General features: G+C 28.6%; 2 protein-coding genes and 1 non-coding gene across 4 annotated transcripts; 1 reads left to right on the top strand and 2 right to left on the bottom strand.

Annotated features, from left to right (window-relative positions):
- Positions 1-2,072: 2,072 nt before the first annotated feature.
- On the bottom strand, positions 2,073-12,257 carry LOC132943127 (nuclear pore membrane glycoprotein 210). Its single transcript, XM_061011951.1, has 18 exons — positions 11,805-12,257; positions 11,068-11,342; positions 10,345-10,544; positions 10,130-10,261; positions 9,741-10,054; positions 9,407-9,673; positions 6,234-8,511; positions 5,947-6,168; positions 5,706-5,891; positions 5,457-5,642; positions 5,235-5,387; positions 4,429-4,644; positions 4,078-4,357; positions 3,260-3,489; positions 3,039-3,197; positions 2,757-2,949; positions 2,637-2,687; positions 2,073-2,550 (listed from the first exon to the last, which is right to left on the bottom strand). Exons 1-18 carry the CDS (start codon positions 11,963-11,965, stop codon positions 2,435-2,437), a joined length of 5,619 nt encoding a protein of 1,872 aa, XP_060867934.1. The 5' UTR covers positions 11,966-12,257; the 3' UTR covers positions 2,073-2,434.
- Positions 12,258-15,076: 2,819 nt separating this feature from the next.
- Positions 15,077-15,149, bottom strand: Trnav-cac (transfer RNA valine (anticodon CAC)). Its single transcript has one exon. It is a non-coding gene; the product is annotated as a tRNA-Val (tRNA).
- A 421-nt stretch (positions 15,150-15,570) lies between these two features.
- On the top strand, positions 15,571-18,644 carry LOC132942314 (zinc finger protein 271-like). Of its 2 annotated transcripts, XM_061010619.1 has the most exons (5): positions 15,571-15,588; positions 15,976-16,248; positions 16,325-16,471; positions 17,033-17,904; positions 17,975-18,644. In XM_061010619.1, the coding sequence occupies exons 2-5, from the start codon at positions 16,114-16,116 to the stop codon at positions 18,273-18,275; spliced, it is 1,455 nt and encodes a 484-aa protein (XP_060866602.1). In that variant the 5' UTR covers positions 15,571-15,588; positions 15,976-16,113; the 3' UTR covers positions 18,276-18,644. The 2 variants fall into 2 exon arrangements, with proteins under 2 accessions (XP_060866602.1, XP_060866601.1); XM_061010618.1 differs by lacking the exon at positions 15,571-15,588 and having other exon boundaries at positions 15,711-16,248.
- The last annotated feature ends 615 nt before the right edge of the window (positions 18,645-19,259 follow it).

Genomic DNA, 19,259 nt, shown 5'->3' with positions numbered 1-19,259 from the left:
ATGTTTTCATATTATTGTAAGCATTCAATTATAATGTACAAAGTTATTACAGAGATAGAGTAAGCAGGAGAGTTTACAGGTCATTAAAAAATCTGGAGAGTTAACTATATAGTCCTAAAAAAATGTATCGTATCATTTGAGTATACACATAGGTACACGCGTACAGGTGTACTTGAAAAAAAATAGGTACCTACAAATTATCAAAACTCTAATTTAATTAAAAAGATATTAGCGTGTAAGTATCCAAAATATTGCCTAGGTATATTATCTATATGTACCGATTATGCATTTCAAGACATAGGGCGAAATCCATTAAAATTTCAGTGGGGCTAAGATGTTTATTAACATCAATGTGAGCGGTGGAGGGGACTGCGATTCCACACAACTAAAAAAGGAGGGAGATTGACGGACTTTTTTTGAAGGGGGGCTAAGCCCCCCTCCGATTTCCGCCCATGTTTCAAGGCTTGTAGCAGGGTATGTATGTGTTGTACGTCAGGATTTAATATTAAGGGTAAATATCCAAGCTATATTTGCTTTTATTCATCAGCATATCGTTCTTGTGACTACGTATAGCACGAATTAACATCTTTATTCGTGCTGTATAGCATAGTGGGTGATTGCAAACGCTCACGATTTCAATGACCTATAAACTCTACCAGATCTACTCCAGTACTACTTGAAAGCTGAAGAGTAGGTACATGTAAACCCTCCTGAGTCTGTAATAACATTATAATTTAATATTTATAATAATATGAACGTACAATGTATTTCATTAAAAAAAGTCAATTGTTTAAATTATAGTAAATAATAATAATAATTAAGATCAATTTCAAATTAAATTAATATTTAAATTTCATTTTTATAATTACCTATACAACATACATAATATTTAAAATAAACTCAAGGCGCAATATTTTAGTATGTATAGTTTATAATTTTAAAACAACTCTGGGGAGTTTACATATTATTTTCTTCAGGTTAACTTCATGTTGATACAGAAGAGTTAAAGAGTTTACAAGATTCAAAAATTGGGAGAATTTACCACCGACCAGCATAATAATTAGTAGGTACTATAGCAACTAGGTAGGTATACTAATTAGGAATTCCTAAGGTTCTTTAATCCCTAAATATCAGGTTATCTAAGTCAGGTTTGACATAATCTAAGACATGAGGAATGTACATATAGATTACGATGTAGATATATATTAATTACATTGATAGTTATTAATGTGTGGGATCCATCATGAAAAGATAACATTTATTTTAAACTTTTTAAGAATACACAATTTACATATTATATTATTAGAAAGTGGACTTATTAATAAAATCCCTTCTTTAAAATGTTCGTTTAAAACAACACTACTAAATAACAATTAACAACCAATCCAGATTTAGAAAAAAAATGGGGGACGGAGTGGCCGAGCGGACTAAGGCGTTGGCTGCGACGCAGTCAACCCGAGTTCGATTCCTCGGCATTGGGGCATTTTTCTTCGGTCAAGTCACGGTGTCCGGAGAACAAGTGCCGCCATCCCCCACCCGGGCATGGCAGATACCTACGGGTGCCCACTTGAAACTCTGCCAAAATCAACACACATGTGTTTACCAGTATCCTCCCCTACAAATAAACAAACTAACAGCTAATGGCCATAGTTGTTGAGCTTAATGACCAATTAAAAAAAAAAAAAAAGATTTAGAAAATGTCGGTCAGTAGAAACTAATTTATTTTGTTTTTAATGTACCTTAATAAATTTAATAGAATCTAGGAAACAAACAAATGTACTATAGGTACACCGATTTCAATAAGGCATTTGATTTAGTAAGCCAGTGACCACTCAGTTATTTTTAATACTTACATATTGTAATACATACTAAATATTTTTTGATCATTATAATATTTAATGGATTATATTATGTAATGTTAATAATGTAAAAAAAAAAATAATAAAAATAAATTGTTGTAACTATTTAAAATTTGATAATTTTATAATGACTTGCAATTTATAAATTTGTGGTATTATTTAATTAAATGTATTAAATTAAACAACAATTTATTAATATTAAGTGAAATGAAAAAAAAATAGATATTTTTATTAATATTAAGTTTTATTAAGTATTATAGGCTATATTATAATATAGCTGAATTCTTATACATTTAATAACTCACTTAGTTCTATCAAAATATGTTGTTAGTTAAAAAGTTACCCAACAAATACATAAAATACAGTGTCAAACAATTTACAAATACATTTAATATTAAGTTTACTTTGTTTTTTTAAATATTACATTATAATTACAGAAATATAAATGCTACAGGTCTAGAAAAGACAACAAGAATACTATTTACAGAATAACATTCACATTAAACATTAAAAAAAAAAACAGTTATGAACTGTTTGATATCAGACTAAATTTTGCGTGTCATGATTAGTTAAACTTATTGCAATCTTGAAAGAGATCTATTCAAACTCAATGCAGGTGATCTATTGTGATCGCTCGAATAACTTCTGTTATAGAAAGCCACATGTGTAGGAGAAGGTGAATTTTGTGGGCCTAAAACACAATTAAAAATTATATAATGACCTTGTTTTAAAGAAATAATTATTTGATGTTACACTTTCATTCAGACATAAACTTACTTTTAATAAGAGGAATATATTTGCTGTTAAATGAAAATCCATAAAAATAAACTGCAAAAACAATTTAAAAGTTTTAATACAACTACTACATGTTGAAAAAATGAATAAAATAATACTTACCAACTAAGGATGTAATTATTATTGTAACCAAACCAATGATGTATGGGTTCGAAAATATGCTATTTGAAAAACCAGAGAACAGACCAGGTATTGGTGACTGTTTGACTTTTTTGGTGTCATATTGATTTGCATTGGGCAGTTTAGGTCTTGAAAAATCATATTCATTTAATGAACGTGATGTCACAACAGGTACCTTTAATTTAAAAAAAAAAATATAATTATTGTTATTAATAATATAATAACTAATATGTACAATTAATAAACTAAGATGATATCACAAACCTTAATGTTTTGGTAAGTTAAATTTGAAGACACGAGAATATGAATATCAAAACGTTGAGCATTCCAAAAGTTATCATTAACATCAAATGAATACACTTTTTCATTTTGACTTTCATTTAACAGTATTGGAAGTACACAAGAATCATTACTAGATGTAACCTAATATATAAAAAGTGTTAAATGGTACAATAATAGAAATTTAAGAAAATTCTAATTCTTACCTTGATTTGAGATAGAACTTGTGGTAACCCGGCTATAATGAGTTTGTCTTTGCCACTGAACTGACCAAAAAACAACTCTTTTTTGTTGATAAAGACTGATGGTAAAAATTGAATATCCTTATGCTCAGTAAATACACTACCAGTAGAAACCTGAATGGCTATTTTAGCTTCAAAGAGACTCAATTCCTGGTCAATAATTGGAAGGGGTGTCAACTTACAACTATAAAGACCTAAAAAATATATATAATATAAATATTGTTACATACATAATAATATGTGCTATGTAATATTAAAGTATATATTTAAACATCTTAGACTCAGCCAAGTACATGGTTAGAAAACAATAATGTGAATTTAATAGTAACTATTTGCAAAATTTTGTTGTGGGCTAAATAAAGATAAAAATGCAAAATTGAATATTAACACTAAGGTAATAAAATTACTAATGAGTCAAATCTTGGAAAATAAATGTTTTAGATAAATTAAACTAATTCTACAATATGGATCAATCAGTTATTGATCTATATAGTATTCTGGAGTAAAAATTAAGAATAAAATAATACGAATACACAATCATAATTCTGGAATAATGTACAGAAGAATAGTTGTTCTGTTTTGGATTAACATAATATTATATAAGAATAGTAGGTATCTGCTCTAAAATAATAATTGTAATTCTTCTAATTATCAAAAAGGGTTAATGGAGTAATATTGAAATAATCATTATTCTATACTCCTGGCAAAGTTATCAATAAATATTGATAATAATAAATAAAAGATTTTAGTAGAAAAATATTTCTACAAAACTATATAAATACCTGTTTTTGTATTAAAATGAGGACTGACATCAAACACACGACTTATTGAAGGAGTTTTAACTTGACTAGATAAAACAGACTCAAAATGTACATCGCAAACAAACGGAAAACGTTTAACTGTATTTTCACGACTAGAACAATCATCGTCACGCCATTCCCACATATTTCCTTTTTTATTTTTAACTAATGAAACCGACTCTTGTTCGTTCAGTAAAATTAATGGAATATCAACAATAGCACTGTTGCTTAATATCTTTTTCTCAAAGGGTAAAATTATTATCTAAAAATGTACATACAATTAACATATAAAAATATTAAATAATAATAATAAAGTTATAGATCTATACATACAGTTTTAATGGGTAAAATATTTATGCTTGTAGATGTCGTAAATTTATTATTAGAATAAGTCACAAAAACTTCTGAAGGTGCCATAGCTACACTAAATCCAGATGAATTATCAACCGCTAATGTTTTCGAATTATCTGATAACCACTCACTGGCATCTTCTTCACTGAATTGTACAGGCATTAAAAAACATATAACATCTCCAACAGTAACAGTAGCCTGCAAAATAATTAACAGTTAAATCGGGAAATATGTTTTGGATAAATTACTCAATAAAATTAATAATTATACAAAGATTAATAATTTTTTCAAGTTGAAAATTATATAACTATAATCAAATTGTTATTTACTACTAAGTATATAATTTATAAATATTGATATAAATCAATGACTAAATTATATGTTAAGTGACATGGCACATGAATATATGACACTGAATAAAATTAAAAATTTTTAATACTCATAAATAAAAGAATTTTAATATTTACATAATCAACTTAATTGGCATCTTAAAATTAAATTGATACTGACTGTTACATGTAAACTCAAATGTCTTAAATATTTGATATACTAATAGGATTTTTTGATACAAAATATACAAAAAAGTATATAATTTTATCATCTTTATAAATAAAAGTATATTGTTGAATAGGTAAATGAACAGGTATAATATCAAACAACAATAATAAGATTGTTGAGGCGTAATTTTAATAAAAAGGATTTTATTGCATTTCCTATTTTGTTTTTTGTTGTAATTTTTATGTAAATGATAAATGTAAAATGTATATTATATTTTACTGATTACATACTTTATTAGGATATATAAGATGCTCAACATGGAATTTAATATAATCTTCTTTGAAATGATAAACTCCATCATCCCAAATTTTCAATATTACTTCACCAGATTCAAACAAAGAAACATCCATAATATGTTTTTGATCACCCGGAGTCATTGAAATCTTTTTGAAAAATAAAATATTATTTATTAAAAAGTTTAAATAATAAATACTAAATAGATACTTTCATACCTTATTTTGATGACTTGTAAGGAATTTTAAATCAGAGTTAACAGCCTGAAACTGAGCTCCTTTTTCATCATGATAAGAAGTTATTAATTTTAAATTCATTCCACTTGGTAGAACAGACATTTGTGAAGAATCTTTAGAATTTATATTGGTTTCGATATTTATCATAATATAGTTTACACGTTTTACCTGTAATGATAATAATATAATGATTATTTTGTTCTAGTTTAAATAAAAATCTAGTATATTTACTTCAATGGGCACATCTAAAGATTGTGTTATATCAAAATCTTCTGTTGAAGTAATAAATACATGAGCACGTCCAACTTCATTTGTTGTTTTAACATTTCCAGAGTTTTCATCAACAGATATTGCCAATGAATTATGACTTCTATCTATTTTAGAATTACCAACAATCCGGAATGATTGTTTGGCTACCTAATAAGATTAATTAATTAAAATACAGCTGGATCAACATATCAATTACACTTACTTTGTTTTTATTTGTCATTAATGTGAATTCAGTATTTGGAGTAACTAGTAAACTATTTAACAACAAGTCATGTGAAATTAAATGTAACTCTTCATACACAGTTATATCGATAAAATTGGTGAAAATAACCTTAGTAGATGGGTCTGTTACAGAAACACTAATTCTAGTGTTTCCCGGTTTGACAGCACGAACACGAATTGATATTCTATCTTGTTCTCGTACCTAATGTACAAAACAACATAGTTTAATATCGTAGTATTGTAGAGAATGTAGAAATAAATATTTACTAGTATTCCTGTATTTTCCAAAATGTCATAAATTTGAACAATTCCAGCTGAAGATGTGGTCCAATGGAATACTAAAGATGGATGAATAGTACCAATTATAATAGGATTTAAAGAGTCAGGAACACCACGTACCCAAGCTGGCATCACCTCTCCCACTTTCAATTTTAATAATGGCACTTCAATTTTAACATTATTTAATTTAATTACTCTGATTGCTATTGTATCTTTAGAATATACAACATTCATTCCACTTATCACATCAACACCAACAGCCATACCAGTTATTGTAACAGTTCCCACTTTTAAACCTTTGACTATTCCTCCATTTGAAACTTTGGTAATTTGTTCATCTTCAGAAATAAATTCAAATACACATTCTAAATGTGGTCCACCAGAAACTGTTAACTGATAACTTGATCCAACTGCTAATGTTAAATTCTTAGGAGATAACCTAAGTTGAGAATAAACTTGAATAGATGTAGTTTGTGTACGAATTTGCTCCATAGGAAATGTATCAGCAACAAAATATAGATTTGTTTTGCCCAATGATGATCCCATAATTGAAAATTCTGTTTCATATGTCTTTTCAGGTTTACTCAATTCTGGTTTAATTGTCAACATGGAATTAATATCAATTACTGGTCGTATATTTACTACACCTGGCTGAATAGGAAGAGAATGGCCCTCAGAATCATAGAGTTTTACAATAGCTTTTATAGTTCTTCCAATTTCAACAAAAGTATTTGTTAATAATAACATGTTATGGATATTTCGTACTTTAAATGTAGCTTCAGCTGGCTCAGATCTGACACAAAGATCTTTAATGCTTATTACTAAATCTCCTGGAGCTAATGGACTTATGTCTATTTGTCTTCCTCCATTATGTGTTACTTTGGCTACTATCTGTGTATTTAACTGTATTTTGAAGTATCCACTCCCCTGATGACCATAAATTGATTTTGTAATTGCTGGATTATTAATAACCAACATTTCTTCGTGTGTTAAACGAGGATTATCAAATAAAAGGATTGATATAGAATGTTTAATTGTTGGAATTATTTCATATACTTCATCATTAGATGTTAAAAAAGAACCAAACCGTGAGCTATTTGGAACAAATGGTTTCTTGTATCCAGTTAACTGGAAAACAGCCTCAGTAGAGCCTTCTTTCTTTAAAGGTTCTAAAATACTAAAATGATAGTTGGGAAATTGAAAACCATACTCTGTAATTTCATTCAAATTAAGTGAACTGATAACTCTTATAAGATCAGAATCTGTAATAGCCCAGCTTGCATTTATCATTGTAGCATTATCAAAAATATTTCCATCTCCATCAATCACATTAATTCGAACAAATAATTGTTCATGTATATAAGCCAATACATTGCTAGAAGTCTTAGAAATTGGACAATCGTCTTCCGTATCTGCTACAAACACTTTTACAAACTTTGGAGATGCACATAAGACATTTACTGAAGTCTCTGATATTATTGCTGATTCAAAACTATTAATAACTGGATTACTCTTGATAGTTAAATTTGCTCGAGTTGATCCCAAACTAACACATGTAATTGTGTATGCATAGGTTTTATGTCCATCAACATCACGAATTACAGAAAGTTCACTATATGTCACCAGATTTTCATCAATTTTAAATTCCACTTTATAACCAGCACTATGGCCCAACCAAGGTTGAGGGCCTCCATAGAATAACAATGTAGTTGAACAACCAGGTGCTAGAACTGTAAGTTTAGATTCTGGACGTAATGGAACTAATTTTTTATATGTACTTACAATAACCGAAGCTTTTAATACTGTACTACTTGTATGAAAGGTGACAGTTATTTTGGAAGAAGCAACTGACTCCGAATGTAAAGAAAAAGCTGCACAAGATTTATTCAAACTATGGTCGAAATGTTGTAATGTAAATAGAGAGCTCTCAATTTCAATTTGAAATTGTTCATGATTGCAGGCTGTAACACTTATTTCTTCTTCAACTCCAGGTATTTTTGCAAATAGTTGCAAATATAAAATAATATTTTTGCCTACTTCTTGTTCTACAGGATGAGCAATTATTTTCAAATCATCTGGTACAAGAACAAAAATGTTAGCACTATCTTGATTTAGTGAATCTCTTGTCATTGCAGCCGATATATATGTTTTCCCTAATCCTTGAGCTGTGACAAGTCCATTAGATGAAACAGTACTAACAGTAACATCATCACTATTCCAAGTGTATTTTTTGTCTCCACCGGTAGCTTTTAATGCAAATTGTAATCTGAAATTTAAAATATAAACATTTAGTTAAATCAATTATAAATTATAAGCAAATCAAACCATATTTGAACAATTTAAAGGCTGTCTTATAAAAAAGTGGTCTAATGGCTGCTGTTGGATATAGTATTTTCTATAATGTTTCTACAGGGAAACATGTGGAGTTTATAAATCTAGGTAGGTTTTTATTACAGATATAGTATACTATGAGTAAAGACCAGATTTTTATGTTCTAATAAATGAGGAAATAAGATATTTTTACGCAATAACATTTAATATGGAAAATCAAAATAAATAATTAACAACTTGAACCAACAGATTTCATAAAAGTTGAACATTTTATACATTTTTAACTACAAAATAATTATTAAATTTTGAATTTGATCAATTATTTTAAATTGGAACTTTAAATGCTTATAAAAAAAATTTTATCTATTTATTTTTAATATTTTTCTTCAACTGCTATTTAAGCAATATATCAGGAGCCTTGTATTACATTTTGACGCTTTTGGGCTCAACATATAAAATTTTATTGATATTTATAGAAAAAAAAAACTAAAAAATTTAAATTTGAAATTGTCCGTAAACAGCTCGAAACAAGTCAAAATATTTAAAATATGTTATCAAGTATAAGAATTGATAAAATAAACATATGATATAAATCTCAAGTGTTTACGGATTTTCGTTTTTAAATTACAACAAAACAAGAAAATCGCTAGGTTTTATTGCCCACAACCGGAATGACAGCACAAAAAAGAAACCTTACCCAAATGATGCTCTTTAAGATTTGAATTTTGAAAAACTATTATTTACCCAAGTTGAAGTAAATAATAATTTTTTATTTTATATAATTTAATAAAAATTATAAAACAAAATCCATAAAAAATTAAAAGCATTACCTGTTGTTTAGATTTGCATGCCATGGAAAAACAATTAAATCTGGTTTAACTTTCACTTTAGAATAAATTGATACAGAAGTTGTTGCAGATGATCTAGAATCTTGATATGGTTTCAATAATGATGCTTCTATTTGCGGTACTCCTAATTTAATAGGTTGAACAGTAACATATGATCCATTAGTTACAGTACTTAATACTTTAAAATACTCTTCAGGTAAATTCATTATTACTTTTACGTTTGGTCCAATGTTAATGGACTGATTATGACTAAAGAATAAAAATAAATACAAATGAATCATTAATTTTTAAAGCAATTATAAATTAAACACATTACTTGTTAAATAGATGAACTTCCAATTCATATAAACCATTAATGATTAAATTACGTCGATTGTAAGGTTTAACAACAATTGATAAATTATCTGCATTAGAGATACTAACAAAACTGCTGATTGATTTAGGAATAGTATCGTTTTTGGATTCAGCATGGTTATCAATTAAATTTAGCCTAACTTGACCGCTTTTGAGACCACGGAAGAGACCAGAGTCATTTTCAATTTTCAGTAATCCTGAATTTGACGATTTATCCGTTTCTATAGAATATTGGGTGGAGGGTAGTTGGATCTTTACTAATTTTTCATTTTGTATCTAATCAAAATAATGTAAATAAATCTCACTGAACAATATTACAAATCAATACACTGTAATTAAAAGGTTAATTACTTGATATATATCTATATGGATAAGATCACCAGGTAAGATAACAATATGTGATGGCTCAAGTCTTAAATTTGCAATGACTGATAGTTCAACTTGTGTGGTGGGCTCATCAAATGTAGACAGTTTTACAGAAACCTGAAATATATGTTAATTAAAATTTTAACTAAATTAAGTAATACTATATAATATAGTTTGAAATTCATAGACAATTGACATACCAATGCTGATCCAGTTTTAACTCCTTCGACAAGAACCATATGCCCTTGCCTATTTTTCTGATCTAGATCATAAAGATCTGGTGGAGTTCTATATGAAGAATCTTTAAATGATATGAATTTTAAAACTGTGTTTATAGGACTTCTAAGCACTTTTAAAGACCAATTAAATTCTACACCATCCAATGTTGTAAATTTATTTCCTAAAATAAAGTAAAAACATGACTGATAAATAAATTACACATTGGCTTCACAGTTTATCTTAGTATTCAGCATTCATTTTTTACATTAATCTTACCTATCTTAGTTTTAAATATTTAAATTGGTAATTAATAAATTATTTGTTCAATGTAAGATTTACAACGATAAATTTAGGTAGCATTTTCAGAAAACACTTCAATATAAAAATGTGATTTAAGATACTGTTTCTTACTTTAAATAAATTGTATTGGTTGTACCAATAATATGGGAGAAATTATTGTACCTATGACAAATTTGTTATTTTAACAAGTACTATAGATAGGTACGATCAAGAGTATGGTTATTTGGACTATCAACTAAAATAAAATATTACAAAATGATAAATATTCTTGTAAATAGTTAATAATTGATTTTTATTTAGTTTGTACCAATAGTATTACTAGGTAGCTTTTCAAGAGTACAAATAACAGGATCTTAAATGCTTAACTTTGCAAATTATACTGATCTTAGATTACAAATAAGTACCTTGATCATCAAACGCAGATACTTCAAAAAGTTCTGGCGCATCTCCAACAAATAACTCTCTTGTCTTTGTAACAATCTGTAAAGACTTTATAGCATCAACAATGACATCACAACGTATTGTTTCACCAGAATTAACGTCTTCTGCAAATATGATTGCTATTCTGCGAACTTTCTCATTTGATAACGAAGACACAGAAACTTTACTCGAACATCCAAGCGATGGATTCACATCTAAGGGAACGAGTTTGATAATGTTGTCACCTCTGAATATTGACCTAGAAAATCACAGATATTAGTAAACGACAAGAGTTATAGACTATGGATAGGCCTAGTGGCGTAATTAGAGGGGGGTACAAGGAAGAAACTTGCCCTCTTATGACATTTCTTCAAGGGGTGGGGGAGGGACTGTAAAATACTTAAAAAATGTAAGCCTAATATTGCTCACATAAAAGGGTTATTAGCCGTTTATAATCAGAGGAAGAAGTGGTACGTTGATGATGAATGTAAAACATTTATTATAAATAATTATTCCATATATTTAGGTAGGTATTTTTCTATTTAAAAATAACACTATAGAATAAAATAGCTAAAGGGTAATAATTTAATTATGTAACAACCATGTAAAATGATAAGTGCTTCCCTAAGCAATATAATATTACATTATTAAGACAAGGATTCTGAACATAAGTAAAGGTAATGTGCAACATAAAATTCATAAGCAATTTCTTAACACTTACCATTTGTAGCAGCCATCGTCTGTAACTTCTATATTAAATTTCACAGTGAACGTGTCAAATACCGGTAACAACACACGGGGAACGTTGAGTTTAGATCCAAAAGTATTATTAATACATGAAATGCCAAGTAAGACAATTGTCAATAATTTTGTTGGAAACATTGTACCGATTTTTGATGTGTTTACAATGTTTAAAAGTTCATAACAAGAACCAAATAAATAGATAATCGTTAAAATAGACAAATACAAATCAAACCCGAATTTTACGGGAAGATCTCGTCAATGTAAACTTTAGAAATTTACATTGTGAATATTAATTAATAAATTATGCAAAATTAATACTATATAAGTAAATATTTATCTGTCACTCGTGAACCTGAAGACACTAGACAGTAAAATAATAAAATATTAAAATCGCCGTGTAAAAAGCAAGTAGCCGTTAAAGAATGACCGACGTTTGTAAAAACTAACCTCTAAGTTGTTATCACTTATCATAATGGCGCAAATTGGAAAGACAAATCAACAAAACAAGCTCTGGTGGAGACAATGTATTATTATTATACCTTCCCACTCGGGATATACTAATATAATATATTATATAGATATAGTTTTATATCGGTTATACGTATATGGGGAAATATTGGCCGGGATCCACGGCAATCGTTGCAATAGTTTCTTAAAATCCATTAAAATTAAATCGTTATTGGTAAATTGTTTGTCGTATGTACCTCCGTATGTAGACGATTTCTGTAGCCACCACCAGTGGCGCAACTAGGACTGAAATGTTGGGGGGGGGCCGTAGCCCCCATCTGACATTACATGAAAAGTAAACCGTGGGGGCGATGCCACCACATCCCCATATATGTTCACTTAAAAATATAAAAAAATCATACAAACAAAACTGTTAAAACTGAAAAAAAGGTACTTAATCAGTAATATTTTAAAAGAACTATTAACATATTATGTTGTTTCACATCGTGATATAAAACAAAACAATATTATTGTTAATTTTTGAATATTATTTATTATGTATAAATTTTTTTAATGAAAAGTATACCTATATTATACAAGTATAATAATATATTTGTAATTAAATATTAATATTGAAATAATTACACTAATTACGTATTAAAAATGACATGTGGTTGTCAGTTATATTGTAATCTGGGGCCCTGGGGGTTATTTTTCCTGGTGTGGGGGATTTTTTACAGGGGATTTTTATTCCGCTATTATCTATCTCTATGTTATAGTTCAGTGCATATAGGTATATTGTAAAATTATGTGAAATAATCTTACCAAATACAAAATAATTTATATCATATACCTACCGACATAAATTGTTTCCTTAAAACGAATACAAACATACAGCTTATGATATTTATCATATTTAAAAAAAAAAGTTTAAATAAAAATTAAAATAATTACATTTTTTTCTAAAAAATAAAAAATACAGTTTAATTTTTAAAGGTTAATATTTTATGAAGGAATTGAATAATTTAAAGGGGGCTATTACAAGTTTTGTAATAGCCAACAGCCCCCCCCCCCATAGTTTCGATTATGATTGTGTATTTGTGTGTGGTACTGTGGTTCAGAGAGAGAAATAAATGTAGCTGTTGATTGTTGATATTTAACATTAAGTTATGAATTATGATTGGAAGTAAAAAGCAAGGCTGTGAATTGATACACTAAAAAAGTGTTAAATATGCATCATCTATTACACTTTGCTCACTTCATCCTAATGAGTATATATGTGACCTTCCTCATATTTTATTTAACTGCCCTGCTCTCCGACTTAAAAGACTAATTCTTTTCAACACTCTTATGTCTCTTAATATTCCCATCAATCTTTTTTCCATCTTAAACTCTAATTCTGAAACAGCTATCAAAGCAATAATTGCCTTTATACAGGAGGCTGGCTTTATTATATAGTATATATAAGTACTTAGTTTTTTGTTAATCTCAATTTTATATTGTTTTTACTATGTAATTGTTAAGCTATCATAGTCTATACTAGCAGCTTTTAAATAAATAAAAAAAAAAAAAATGCATCATCTATACACTAAAAAGTAAAAACAAGCAAATTATGAATTTAAATCGTGCACTAAAAATTCAAAAAAATACACTATAAAGATGGTTTTATTAAAAAAAACCGCAAAGTGCGAGTCGGACTCGAGCACGAAGGGTTCCGTACCATTATCTATAAACATGTTGGCAACACTGCTTATATTATATATTCTAGGATTTTTAGTATTTGTTGTTAATATAGCGGCAACAGAAATACATCATCTGTGAAAATTTCAACTGTCTAACCACAGAATATATGAAATTAATCTATTCTGTGGTCTAACTCTCATGGTTGATACTTCATGAGTCATGAGATACAACCTGCCGCCTGGTGACAGACGGACGGACGAAACGGACAGCGGAACCTGTTAGTAATAGCTGTTGAAATTAATAAATAATACTTAATAAAATTGGCTTACAAAAAAAAAAAAATTATGAGCCGTTATAATGCCGTTTTACTATTCACCACTCTCTAACACGGTTTTAAAGCTGTCCAGCTAACGTTGTACCAGTATATTAGTTAAAAACTTAAATACAGCCATACAGGCAACCCTAATGGTTTCCTGACTACAAAAAATATGCTCCCAGTTGGCAGTTTCATACATTTTCCGTGAATACCCTCTGTAAAGAAGTTCACTTCAATAATTTGAATTTTAAGACAGCTCTGCAACAAGGATTTATATAAATATAAATTTTCTTTTAAAAATATTGTATACACATCACTTCCTGTCTTCCTGTAACGGCCAGAACTAGCACCTTTTTTACTTTTAACCCATGAACGGCCAAACTCCTCTTTAAAATATCATTTAGATCCAATTTTTCACCAGAAGTGTAACTTTTTTCGATTGTCTGACGTATATAGAATATTGATGAATAAACCCGGGTCTAATCTAACCCTAGGACTTAGGTATTATAACAATTTATAAAAGGAGGATTAAAAAACTCGTTGTTACATAAATATATATTAAAACATATGTTTTTGGGTTGGATACACGATATTATTGTTTCTGACCGATTTTTCGTGTGTAATACATAATTTTTCGTATTACATTATATTAACAAAATCATATTTGTGAATCATAGATTTTTCTAGTAAAGGAAAAATATTAAGCAGCGTGCTATGTTTTTATAATAGTTATCTCAAATTTGAAATTACAAATAATCATAGTACATGAAAAATACTATTTATTAAAAAGCAAAAATTTAAATTGTTTCCGCCCGGGATCGAACCGGGGACCTTGTGCGTGTGAAGCACACGTGATAACCACTACACTACGGAAACCGATATTTGAATTTTGTTTTATAATTGTATTTAAGACCTTATACACTTGATTACTATAACAGACTGGCAACTGCACAGTAAATTTGTCGTATAAAGCAGAAAAGCTTGGTTTTTTTCCCGGGATTCACCGCCGCGCGTAACTAAATTTCCCTTCGTATTCTGTGGTATTATCACTTCATAGAATACCCGTATTAGATAAACATTAATAATTCTCGAAACATCGCAACAAATAAAACACACCGTTTTCCTATAAACTATTTCAGAGTATTTCTATCGGTAGCTTTTATTAATCTATTTGAATTTTTGCTTTGTAAACAAGGCAATTATTGTCGTAGAACCATTTACTTCATGTTTGTATTTCGACGACTGCGGCTACAAGTACATAACAGTTCATATTTCTTCAATAAAATAGATAATATTATATACGTAATAAACGTATGTAAGTACCAAATATGATAAATTAGTAAATAATAATAACAGCTCATTGATCTGATGTGAGCCGTAAGCAGGTGTAATATATTATTTTTAATATAATTAATAATTATCTATAAACCTTGATAGTTGATTCGTGAATGGTAATTTGATAATATGTTATCAAATTAATAATATTATCATTTAAAAAATACTCATTTGTATTTTGCTTGTAATTTATTAATTTGTTTATTTATGTTTAACTCAATTAAGTTCTCTTACATTATAGTACCATAAAATACTTAAACACGAGTTGTAAATGTACAACCTTTTTTAATAAATATTATTGTTCATTTTAATTTAGTACCTATGTATATTTTTACTTATTCAAGTATAAACACTATTTTTTTTATAGGCATTAATACAGTATGGCAGTAACCCAATGTTTAATAAATTTTATATATTTCCAATTATGTGCACAGACCTATTTATATCTATAATATAAATAATATTGTGTTATATATGTTTTGAATACAATAAAGAATATTTAAATATGGCTCCACTAATAATTGATTTTGAAAAAGTCTGTCGATTATGTCTTCGCGAAGATGATGGACTTAGTAAAATGGTATCAATATTTGAAGAACCAGTTCTTGAAGAGACTATAAGAAATTGTGTGCAAATCGAGGTAAATATTAGTTAAATTACAAACTTGGTAGGTATTACAACTAGGTATATTTTTTAATTTTTAATTATATTCTCAGGTGTTATTAAATACTGATGAACCGACCAATATATGTACTAGTTGCATATTGAGTTTGGATTCTTGGGGAAAATTCAAATTGCTCTGTGATAATACCAATGCATTCTTACAGCAATACAGACAGGATAAGAACGAGTCTGACCTAGTGGTAATATTATATTTAAATTAACAATTTTAGCAATTTCTTAATTTAAAGGATTATCTAAAGTTAAGTGATCCCTTGGGTATACTTTATAACAAACTACATAAGATTATTGCTTAGAAAAATTACTTGAATGTCGAATAGGCATAGGGTGATGAATTTATATAGAGGGGCTGTAGCCTATTATGTTAGGGTACACAACATATAGGTATTCTAAAAATGTACGGGATGAAGGGTTAAAAAAAGTTCCGGGGGGCTATATATAGTATAGCCCCCATAGACACCATCCCACATTCTACGCCCATGCTAATAGGTATTACATATTTAAAATTATTAATATTTAATGCTCCCTGTAGCGTTTACTAAATACGAAATACTACCTATTAATATTTTATAGAATATCATAATTAATGATTTGAAATTATTTTAAGCTTGCAGTCAATTCTGTGTATGCTCACCAGAAATAGTACTTACTAAGAGTTGTGTAACCTAAATAACTTTAGCCACCCTTAAAAAAATAACTGCACTTATGTACACCATTGTTAATAGATTTATACTTGTTTTTAGTTCAATTCTGACATAACAAACTTAGTACCAATGGGATTCACACCATCTCAAATGTCGGACTTGAGTATCAGTTTTTTTGAAAGTGATTCCTTATGGAATGGTTTATCACAACCATGGAATGAAAGTGATCTTATATCTACAGTTTCACCTGTTCCAAAATATATGAAAAAAGTACAGCCACCCGAAGATTTAACTAATGATACCATATCTGGTAAAGAATGTTTGGATATAGCCTTGAGTGTATTAAGCAAAAAAGACTCTAATTTTACATACACCCAAGCCAAGTGGTGGAATCCCAAAGCTATTTCTATGAAAAAAATACAAAAGGAAAATGAAAAACCTATTTTAAAGAATGGAATATCAATATCAATGACTAAATATAATCGATATCAGCGTAAAACGTATTCCTGTAATGTATGTTCAGAAACATTTTCGAAATTCAACGATCTCATTGTACACGACTCAAGTGTGCACATTGACATGACCAAGAACTATAGTTGCAAAAAGTGTGGAAAGCTGTTTTTGTCTGAAGAACGTCTAGAGATACATGAGAATGTTCATAGAGAAAAATCCTTTGTTTGTCAAATATGTCAGAAGAAGTTTACTCAACAAAAGACTCTTGATATACATTTGAATGTTCATATTGGTTTATACCCTTGTCAGATATGTGATTTTAAAGCTCAGTCAATGTACAATTTAAAAATTCATGAAAATACTCATTCAAAAGTCAAAGAGCACCATTGCCAGGAGTGTAAAAAGGAGTTTTCAACGGTATCATCATTGCGTAGACACAATCGACTTGTTCATCAAAAGTTAGTTTGGTTCCGTTGTGATCAATGTAATTACTCTACAAGCCAGCCATCAAATATAAAGTATGATTAATGCTCATAATAAACTTTTTTTAATTATTAATTTGTTTTTGTTCATATTTAATATTTTTAGGTATCACAAATCTATCCATGAACCACAAAATTGTATTTGTGATAATTGTGGTGCACGATTTAAAAACCGAGATTTGTTCATGGTACATAGAAAAACACACGAAGAAGCAAAGTTGAGCTGCACTCACTGCTCGAAACTATTTAAAAAAAAGTCACATCTTAAAGAACATTTGAGCAGTTGTTGTGCACTGTATCCTAGCATAAAGAAATTTAAATGTGATATGTGCGAAAAAAATTTCACGAGAATCAAAAATTTGTGTGCTCACAAAGATAAACATCATCCAATTATTAATGAAATTTAGTAATAAAAAAAAAATGGTTTTCTTAATAAACTAGGATTACCAAGCATCATAAGTTATTGTTTTATATACCTACATTTTAATTTACTTAAATAATAATTTATTTATAATCATTCCACTCAAAATACTCAATGTTGATTGTGATTTTTAATTGTTTAATACATTAATACCATAAACTAAAGATGTAAAAACAATTTTAATCATTTTAATATGTATACTTTATATATTTTAAATAAAGAAAAAACATTTAAGTGTTTGTAATTGTGTATGTATATAGTTAGGGAAGAATTATAGGGTATTATATTTCTGTGTGCTGTATTTAAAATTGTATTTTAGATTCTGAGCGAAGCGATAAATGTATTGAATTTACAATGATGTGTGTTTTTTTTTGTTTTTTATTTTTTTTTTTAGTTGTCTGTCATCACCTTTTAGCATAGGTGGATATTGGGGGGGGGGGGCTTAAGCCCCCCTTGAATGTAACAAACCCCACTAGATGTTAAAATAAATTGTTTATTTTAATATACCTTATATATATACTTGGTGCCTCTGCTAGAATAAAGTAGGAGTACTGAGTGTCTGAGTAGCCACCAGTTAGTAGGTTGAAGAGTTTAAAAATGTATGTTTACGCTAATGGATAAGACAAAAATGTTATGCCCCCCCAACGATGTGACCAAATATCCGCCTATGCCTTTTAGGAAAGTGAAAGTGCATGGATTTTCTTCAACAATAACTTTTCTGATAGGAAAGTGAATCTAGTTGGTACTTTAAGGGGTCAAAAGTAAAAATTTCCCAGTAATTTTCAAAAGCGACGTGAAGAACGCTGAAAAATTAAGGAAAAACTGGATTTTTTACGCAAAATCTTTTTTTCGAGAAAATCGGTTTTGGTTTTTGGTGTAACTCTGAAATAAATGACCGTAGGTAAATGAAATTTTGACTGAATGTTTATATTGGCATTTTCTATACACCATAACATTTTTCAAATATTTT

Source organism: Metopolophium dirhodum, chromosome 4 (genome assembly GCF_019925205.1).
Source record: "Metopolophium dirhodum isolate CAU chromosome 4, ASM1992520v1, whole genome shotgun sequence".
Lineage (NCBI taxonomy): Eukaryota > Metazoa > Arthropoda > Insecta > Hemiptera > Aphididae > Metopolophium > Metopolophium dirhodum.
This window is presented reverse-complemented; position numbering and strand designations above follow the sequence as displayed.

Bases quoted from the DNA above. Each gene is read 5' to 3' on its own strand.
- LOC132942314 (XM_061010619.1), top strand. From the start codon at position 16,114: ATGGCTCCACTAATAATTGATTTTGAAAAAGTCTGTCGATTATGTCTT. The intron at 16,472-17,032 runs GTAATATTATAT...ACTTGTTTTTAG, and splicing joins AGAACGAGTCTGACCTAGTG to TTCAATTCTGACATAACAAA. The intron at 17,905-17,974 runs GTATGATTAATG...TAATATTTTTAG, and splicing joins AGCCAGCCATCAAATATAAA to GTATCACAAATCTATCCATG.
- LOC132943127 (XM_061011951.1), bottom strand. From the start codon at position 11,965: ATGTTTCCAACAAAATTATTGACAATTGTCTTACTTGGCATTTCATGT. The intron at 5,388-5,456 runs GTATGAAAGTAT...TTTTTCAAAAAG, and splicing joins TTACAAGTCATCAAAATAAG to ATTTCAATGACTCCGGGTGA. The intron at 2,551-2,636 runs GTAAGTTTATGT...ATTGTGTTTTAG, and splicing joins ATATATTCCTCTTATTAAAA to GCCCACAAAATTCACCTTCT.